General features: G+C 47.1%; 1 protein-coding gene across 2 annotated transcripts in view; it reads right to left on the bottom strand.

Annotated features, from left to right (window-relative positions):
* The window catches only part of FGD5 (FYVE, RhoGEF and PH domain containing 5), a 124,014-nt gene that overhangs the window by 108,157 nt on the left and 6,236 nt on the right, over positions 1-9,621 (bottom strand). For both annotated transcript variants that reach the window (XM_040491890.1, XM_040491891.1), the window contains exon 2: positions 3,818-6,458. In XM_040491890.1, the coding sequence (XP_040347824.1) occupies positions 3,818-6,458 (2,641 nt within the window). The remainder of the gene's footprint in view (positions 1-3,817; positions 6,459-9,621) is intronic.

Here is a 9,621-nt window from a genome sequence, read left to right as displayed (position 1 = left end):
TAAAATAAAATAAAATAAAATAAAATAAAATAAAATAAAATAAAATAAAATAAAAGTGAGGCACTTAGGACAAACCAGTCTATGTAGTATTTTGCACCAAATGGGTATTTATTAAGTGTATACAAAGCACTTAGCACTGTGTTGCTGAAGATAGGTGCTTAATAAATGATAATTCTTTGATCCTTGTGAAGCTCAAAATCACCAACTCGCATGGAATTATAAAACCCCTCATCATCAACATACATTTACTTATTTTGTTTGTTTGGTTTTTTTAAACATGCATTTATTAAGCTCCTAGCATAGAACCAACGTACTGAGGGACCATGGAATACTCAGAAGTAAAGACGAGGCTCCCCCATCAAAGAGCACTGACTGAAGACATAGAACAGCCTATTTGGAAAGTAGGACTTTTCTGGACTAGATCTCTGGTCCATTTTTTCTTTTTCACAAGGGTCAATTTGGGGGGGGGGGACAAAAAAAAGAATGTTCTGGGGATACACTTTAAACTAAAAGATGATGGAAATGTTGTATACCATGGGGAAAATGTACATAAGTAACAATGTATACAGTTTTATTTTACAAGACAGAAAACTGCTAATAAGATTATTGTGGCTCCTAAAACCTTATTATCTGGGTATATAAATCTCAGTGGAAGTTACCACATAGAAGAAACTTTACAATCATCCATTAGACCCTGAGCTGCTTCTCTGGTTTAGGGTTCTCTAAGGGCCTTCTGAATTCTATTATATACTCTACATGTTTCTTGAAGGGAGGTACTTTTAGCGGAAAAAGGACTTGGATTTAAATAACAGTGAATCACACCATGAGAGAGACAGAGTTATTCCCTTTTCAGTCCTTCTGAATCCTTCTGACTATGCCAAGGAGAAAGTCTCTGTGTGGTGCCAGGATGTCTTTAACACCTCTCCCTGTTTAACAAAGGGACCAGGCTTCCAGCTCCAGCCTTGGCAAGTAACAACTTCAAGCTACAATTTACCCGTTAATTTCCTTTCCTTAGTATCTTATTTGTACAATTGCCTTCTATTTATGGCAGCCAATAGTGTTTTTCCATTTCCCAACCGTGACATAAAATTTCCTTTCTAAATATTTTAAAGTAAAAAAGACTGATTGAAAGAAAAACAGTAAGTGATAGCATAGGTGGTGTAACAGAAATAGTAGAAGTGGCACAGGAAAGGCAAACAGTTGAGAAATACAGACCTGCTCCAATCTTACCATTTTACAGATGAGCAAACTGTGGCCTAGCCTTCTCCAAGACCCCACAGCAAGTCAGTGACCGAGCAGGCTTTGAACTCACATCTCCCAATGGACTGCCCTGCACCCTTTCAGGGCTGTTGATATTTATTTTGGCTTCTCCCCCTGATCCTCGCACTGAAGCAAGGTGTGGGGCAAGACAAGGAGCGGAAGGAGGAGGAACTGCCTCCCCACCTTCTCACCCTTCCTGTCCTGCTCAACCTGAAGCACACCCCTGGGCACGCTTCTCAGATAGCAACACTCCAGCCACTCAATTCTCAAAGCCCCTGTTCAGGCAAAGATGCACTAGGACCCCACCCCCATGGCAGTCCCCCGTGCCTCTCGACTTGAGGTGTCTGAAACATCCCTTGCCCAGACCTGTTCCAGCTCAAAGCGAGGATTTTTCTCCCCCTTGCTTCTATATGTTTCATGAAGGAAAACAGAAGAAAGCTTTGCTCACTGATTGATGTCCAAGAGGATGTGGTTCCTGCATGGGAGATTTATCCTGGTCAGTTTGGCCTTCAGTGAAATAGCATCAGAAGATAAGGTAGCACTGACATTTTCTTGGGTATTTTTCCCTTATTGTCGTGTTAACTTGGGTGAAGGGACCTTTTTTGGTTTCTGGACAAAGTACAGATCAAGGCAACAGGGACTCTGCATATGGCCAAGCAAACTGTGCACTGGGCAACCCTGGGGGAGTAGGATGTGAATGTGGCCCTGGAGCTGTGCAGTGCACAGCCTGCACAATCAGATCTGGCATCCCTTAGTTGTAATTCACTAAGAATGCCCGAACCAGGTGTCAGGACATCTGAGTCCTAGCACTGATTTTTCCACTAAATTGCTGAGCTATCTTATCTTAGGTAAATCCCTTTCCCTCTCTGTGCCTCAGTTTCTTCCTCTGTTAACAGGACCAAATGTTGTCTGAAGTTCCCTCCCAGCTGTAAAATTCAGTGATTCTACAGAAGCAGATTTCGATTTCTGAAGGGATGTCATACAAAAGAGGAAATGAACTCACTTGCCTAGCTTGAGAGGGGAGAGCCAGCATGAGTGGGGTAGGGATATTAGGAGACAGCTTTTGCCTCAGTCAGAAAGGAAAATTTAATGAGGATACCTAGCAACAGATGAGGCAACCCTGGGTGGTGAGTTTCCTGTGGCTTGAGGAATTCAAGTACAGACTGGGTCAGAGCAAGGCCTGCTAGAGTGGGAGCCTTGACCATCTGCCCTTTGAGGTCCTTTCTAGCAGGGAGATTTTGGTTTCAGAGCTTGGTTCTATTTTCATTAACGCTAGGAGGCACTCAGCTAGGTCTGGATCTTCTCAAACCCTGCTGATAACTATTAATGCAATGAACTGGTCGGCTGTGTAGCTCTCACCCTCTTAGAGTTTGCACACGTCCACACTCTCCAAATTAAACTCAGTCCCTCCAGCAGTGTTAGTGTTTACCCTTACCCCAGCAAACAAACCTTTTCATTCTGGAAAGAACTAATTAACAGCCTCACCCAGACTTGGGGGAGAGAGAAGATGGAGCCAGGGTGGGGGAACCATGTAAAAAAACTCAGGAGAATAAACCATACAAACACTGCTAGCATCTACACTCCAGCGACAGCTCAGGCTAATTGCAAATCATCTTATCTATTCATTACTGCAGGCGCCCTGGGAACTCCTAGCAGCAGCAGCAGCAGCAGCAGCTGTGTGGGACTGGGTGAAGTCACTGCACACAAGGGGTCAGAATCAGGATGTCCTTTAAAATCACCGCCATTTTCGCTTTTATTAATTCCGATCAGGCACTCCCAAAGAGAGTAAATGGTTGAAGCTGAATTGCATTGCCTTTAAGTTGCGTCCACAAGGTACACGGAACAGCAAGATTTGGCAGTTATCCACGTGGGATGTTCAATACGGGCATTCAGTCAGTCTTGGAAAGGTGGGGTCAGAAAATCCCCACTGTTGTCAATAATTTCAGTGTTTCACTTTTACTTCCAAGGTGAATGAGTCCAAAAAAAAAAAAAAAAATCAGCTTGGATATACCTCTTAAAAGGCTTCTATTCAGAAATTTAGCTCAGGGCGCCCTTAGCTCTTTAAACAATTTAAATAGATTGTCTTTTCTAGTTCCCTTGAATAGAGTGTATATTTACACAGTAAAAGGGTATCAATCTCAATTCAGGGCATTTTCCTGATGGTGAAAGATATTTAGTTTGGCAAGATTCCAGAACCTTCTCTCTTGGTGACTTTCCTGGAGGGGACCAGCAAACCCATCATTCCCATCTACATGAGAAATGTCTCTCAAATAATGGAAACACAAATGCTGACATTTACACTGTATTTGGCATTTTAGACAATACTTTCACACAGATGATCAACTCTGAGCCTCTCAAACACTCTGCCGCAAGGTAGCATGAACCCCATTTCGCAGCCAGTTAACTGAGGCTCAGAGAGGTAAAGCCACTCACCCCAATTCACACGGCTAGAAATAAAGAGAGCCTGAGGCTAAAAAGCAAGTCCATCCCGTCCCCTAAACCTAAGCGCCTGCCTCCTGGCTCACCCAACAACAAAGAAAATGTAACTTCACAGTACCTTTCTGCATCTTGGTCTGCACTCTGCTGTTTGCTCTCAAAGGCGTTGAAGCTGCTCATGTCCACGTAGCCGTCGTTTTCATTTGCTGTGGACAGGGCTCTGCTCTGATCTTCAAACAGCTTCGTAAATGTCCCAGCCCTCGCAGGCCTCCGGGGCGGAATCTGGATATTTTCATAGTCCGAGTTCATGGCTGGAATGTTCTCATAGTCTGAAGTGTCGGCGTTAGGGAACGAGATGGACCGCGGCTTGGTCAGGGGCAAGGGCAGAAAGGGGGGCCGAGAGCGGTCTTCGAAGGACTCCACTCTCGACACGGTCCTGCTGAAGGGGACACCTTTCCTCTTGCCATCCCTGTAGAAGATGAGGGAGGAGGGCGATTCGGAAGCCCGGAGCTTGCCAGTCCGAGCCTTAAGCTGCGGGGAGTTGCTGAGGCTCCTGCGGTCGATTTCCAGAAGTCTGGCAGGCCCATGGTAGCTGGATTCTGAAGAGGACCTGGAAGACGACACATTGACATCCACGTGCACTTTGTTCTCGGACTTCTTTTTAAACGTAAGCGCCAGGAACCGCTTGAAGGATGACTTCTTCTTCTTGGTATACTTGTCTGGGGGCTCACTCTCGATCAGCAGGGAGGGAGAGCTCTTTGTGATGGGCTTTTTGGTGATGCAGGCCAGGTCGAAAGGGGGCGGGATGTCAACCACAGAAGAGGGTGTTGAGGTGCCACTGGATGGGAGATGGTTCCTCTGGGAGAAGCTCCCAGAGGAGCCGATCACACAGGGCAGAGAAAGGTTGTCATCTTTCCTTTTGATCCTCTGGTCGTCCAAGCCAGATGCCTCCGACTCCCGGTACAAGGAGACCGGAATCTCTCGGCCTTCCACGGAGAACGATCGGGGGTACAAAGTGAAGGCTCTGGGCTTTGCTGGCAAGGCCCTGCTGGCTTCCAGCGGTTTCCCCTCCAATGACAGAACTGTCTTTCTCGCCTCCTTGGTGGCACCTCTAATGCCAATGGCTGATGAGCCAGCTTCTGGTCCGGTTTCTTCTGGGACGGTTTCTGGGACATAGCCGGCCACCTTCCCGGAGTGGGGCCTGGCCCTCGTGATGATGTTCTTCCTGTCGAGGGGGACCAGGCCCCCCTCAGCATCGGAGTTCATTTCTTCTTTCATGCCATAACCACTCAGCGTGTCACATGCAGCCTGTGTCTCCGGCTTCTCTCCTTCCCCAGGGTCAGCCTCATGCTCCAGGTCAACTCCCATCTCATAGGGGTTGGTGAGTGCATCGTCCCCGGCGTCCTCATCCTCTGGCATAACCACTACCTCAGGGACAGAGGGGCCCTCCCCAGAGACACAGGAAGCTCCAACAACGGGGCCCTGCTCTGCACATTCTCCTGACTGTGGTTCCTGCTTGGACTCTAAGCCTTTTGCTGACTTGGAAAAAGAAGAGCAGCTCTCGCTACAGAAAGAGGTGCTCTCGGTCGGAAAGAACTCGTAGGGACTTCCTGAGAGTGACGTCACAAAGTCATCCACACTGTCACTCTCGAAAGGAATGATCTGGCAGCTCTCCTCAGCAGGTTCGTCCTGCACCAGGTCTCTGCCTTCTCGGGGGTCTTCTCCCACCTCCTGGGTGACGGCTGCCATTTCTTCTTGGCCAGTTTTCTCATTTTGGTCCTGTGGTTCATCCTGGTCATCATGGTCATCTTCACACTCACACTCCTCAGAGATTTCAGGGCTATCAGTGGTTGTCTCCGCCTCCTGGACACCCACAGCCAAGTCCTCATTCTCTGTGGGTTCCTTGCTGGCATCGTCAGCATCCCCGTCAGAGGGCCTGTCGGAATCCACACATTCTTCTGGAGCCCCAGGTTCTGTGTTGGTGGAGCCTTCCCCACCACCCTCCTCTGCCTCCCTGGGTGTCCCAGGGGGCCCAGGCTCCTCACTGGGAGTTTCCGGACCCTCTAAATCAACGTGAGTGAGAATGACGTCATCGCTTGGGAGGACTGCCTCTCCATCCCAAGGTCCCCTGTCCTCCAGGTTGTATACGTTGTGCTCTTCCACTCGCTTTTCTTCCTCCTCACTTGTCAATGTCTGCTCCTCTGCCCCAGGGTCACAGGCACCATCCTCTGCCTCCACGTTCTCAGGAGTGGGGGCCCCGCCTCCGTCAGCCTCTCTACTCAGCACCACTTCAGCTGGAGCAGCTCCCAGCCCCTCTGGGTCACTCTCCTCGCCTTCCTCCCTGCACTCCTCTTCCCCCGTGGCATCTGGAGGCGCCATGGCAGCACTCTCTGCAGAGCAGCTGCTGTCCCTGGGTTCGTCCTCTTTCGGCGGAGCCCTGGGGACCACAATGTAATCCTCGTCAGCCTCAGACTCCGAGCACTCCAAGTTGGACTGGCGCTCTTCGTAAGGTCCCCTGTCAACACAGAGCACCTTCCCGTTGCTGCATTTGTTCAAGCTGTTGATCACGTACACGCTGGCTCTCCACTCACTGGGGGTCGCCAGCCTGGGCTTAGGGGCAATGGGGGGTTTCGGCCCCCTAGACATGGAGTTGGGACTGGGAAGGCTATCGGGCCGGGGTGATGAAGGGAATTTGGGTGCTGTCACTGGTGTGAGGGGACTGGCAGTCTTTGGCTTGGGAGCAACTGGTGGTTTTGGTGAATCTAAAGGATAAAAATAGAGAAAAGAAGGAGAAAAAGTACAGTTAACCCTTATTTCCATTCAGAGTCTCCAACTTACCATTTTGAAGAGAACACTGAAGATAGTTTCCCAACCTATGTGAACCCAATCTGCTATATTCTGTGTTAGGTTTATGCCCTCCACCATCATCTTTAAGACCCCTTGACCTCCACTGATAATTCATTCTGTAAACAAAGTAAATAGATCTTTCTTCTATATATAGTCCAGCTACTCAATGAACTCAATGAAATACTCTTCAAATACAGGTATCCAGATCATTGTAATCATTCATCCAACAACTACGTATTACAAGCTTTCTAGGGGCGTCTGGGTGGCTCAGTCATTTGAGCATCCAACTTCAGCTCAGGTCAGGATCTCAGAGTTTGTGACTGTGAGCCCTGCATTGGGCTCTCTGCTGTCAGCACGGAGCCCACTTTGGATCCTCTGTCCCTGTCTCTGCCCCTCCCTTACTCGCACTCTCTCTCTCTCTCTCTCAAAAATAAACAAACATTAAAAAAAATTCTTTCTAGGTGCCAGGCACTCATGAGACAACGCTGAACTTGACGGTCATCTCTGCCACCCACATGGAGCCTACATTCACCCTACACTTAATTCATTGGATACCTACTATCTATACGCATAGCACCATACATAGGAAGGTCTTCTAGAATCAAGACAAAAAGAATACCTCTGCTGAGTACTTGCCATTGAGTCAGGGAGACAAAACGAACAGAACAACTGGAGGACAGATCTGCAGACCTTTGGAATATTATGACTGAATAGCCATTATCTCATTCCTTCAAGAATGATACGCCAAAGGTCTGTGACAGTGATGCATGATTCCTCCTCTAAGGGTCACCTCTGAATTCTACATGCTTCAAGACTGGTGTCTAGCTAACTGCCCTGTGTCTAAATTTCATGGGCATCCAAACTTCATGGGAGAAGCTACATGATATTTTCCAACATGTATATCTGCAAAAACTCTCTTCCCTTGTGGATTTGGGGGATCTATCTGACCATGTCAGAATAAAGGATGTGGGTACAAACTGTACATCCAACAGGAGTCAGAGAAGCAAGAGTTACCATGATGAAGGAAGACCCTCCTGCGGTAGGTGAAATTTAAGTTGTATTTTGCAGAATGAGAGAGGCCTGGACAAATGCAAAGGTCAAGGGTGTAGCTGCCCAATTCCAAGTTCATCCATCCTGCCACAAGACTGCTTCAATGCCTCCAAGCCCCTGGCCGCACTGTGGGCAGAGTGAGGAATGAAGATTTCCAGGAAGGCAACTCCATCCTGACATCTCAGCTTCAAACACACTGCCTGGCTCCCCACTGCCCATAGATGAAGACACACAAGTCTCCCCTCAAGCCTCGCCCCGCCGCCCAGTGCCATCCCCACTAAGGCCTGGGTTTGATGCAGAGCAACTTCAGAATGCCAGCCTGGCTCATGACAGAAGGGAGATGAAGCAGAGCTCCTAAAGGTCTGTCAGCAAACTCTTCTCCCCATGCATTTGACTTCCAGTTAAACCCTTGCAGCACCGTTACCCTGTCATCTGTAGTCCAGGGGTAGCTGGCAGAGATGCAATATGAGCCACGTTTATCATCACATATGTAATTTTTATTTTTCTCACAGCCACATTAAAAAGTAAAAACGAGGGGGCACCTGGGTGGCTCAGTTAAGCATCCAACTCTTTTTTTTTAATTTTATTTTATTTTTTTGAGAAAGAGATAGAAAGCAAGCAGGAAAGGGGAAGAAGGAGGGAGAGAGAGAGAGAGAGAGAGAGAGAGAGAGAAAGGAAGACAGAGAATCCCATACAGGCTCCACACTGTCAGCACAGAGCCCCATGTGGGGCTCATACTCATGAACCATGAGATCATGACCTGAACTGAGACCAAGAGTTGGATGCTTAACAGACTGAGCCATCCAGTCGCCCCAACTTCCAAGTCTTGATTTCAGCTCAGGTCTTGATCTCAGGGTAGTGAGAGCACAGTGGGCTCTGTGCTGGACATGAAGCCTACTTAAAAAAAGAGAGAGAGAGAGAGAGAGAGATCTGGGACACCTGGGTGGCTCAGTCAGTTTAGTGTCCTACTCAATTTGGGGTCAGGTTACAATCTCACGGTTGTGGGATGAAGCCCCATGTTAGCTCTGCATTGGGTGTGGAGCCTGGTTAAGATTTTCTCTCTCCCTCTCCCTCTGTCTTGCGTGCATGCACACTTTGATAGATTTGATAGATCGAAGTATATATATATATATATATATATATATATATATATATATATATATATACATACTTTAAGGATATACGTATATATCCTTAAAAAAAGTAAAAAAGAAATGGTGAAATTAATTTTAACAATACTTTTTCAACTCAATATATTTGATATATTATCATTTTGGATATCATCAATAAGTCATATTTGGATCATGTCATCAATATACAAAATTTATTAAGGAAATATTTGACATTCTTTTTTGTACTAAGTCCTTGAAATCAAATGTGTATTTTACACTTTTCAGCACATCACAATTCACATTAGCCACATTTCAACTGCTCAGTAGCAACATGTGGGTGGTAGCTATGGTGCTGGCCAGCACAGCACTAGCTCGTTGTAACCCATCTCCGTGGGACTGTTCCATTGGCACCTCAAGCCAAAGTCAGTATCTCCCCTAAACTCACAGAACCATGTAAAATTTAACTGAGGAGGCCCCAAAGGGAATTAAAAAGGCCTGGGGCAGCAAGAATATAGGTGCCCAGGAACCGTGCTCCTGAAAGGGCCTGATTTCAGTCTCTTTAGTTGTACTTTACACATAAATCTAAGGAACTCAGTGGTTTGGTCTCCCAGTGTACAGCTAATTAGGAGGGGAAGGGACTGGCAGTTAGAACAGGAACCCTGCCAGGTGTAAGTTGTGGCAGCTGCCAGCAAGAAAGGGAGAGAAGAGACTCAGCTGTCGAGACCCTAAAGGCTAAAGCACCCACTACACCAACGCCCTAACCCACACCTATATTCATCCACATCAACACCGAGGCTAGACATGGGCATCCAGATAATAACCCAGAGTGTTCAAGACATAAGTGGCCCTCCAACTCCTTGTTGCCATAAGCAAATACGTTCTAATTTAGAAAATTATCTGTCCAAATTAGTTAAAA

Source organism: Herpailurus yagouaroundi, unplaced genomic scaffold, assembly GCF_014898765.1.
Source record: "Herpailurus yagouaroundi ecotype Mexico unplaced genomic scaffold, PumYag 183, whole genome shotgun sequence".
NCBI lineage: Eukaryota > Metazoa > Chordata > Mammalia > Carnivora > Felidae > Herpailurus > Herpailurus yagouaroundi.
This window is presented reverse-complemented; position numbering and strand designations above follow the sequence as displayed.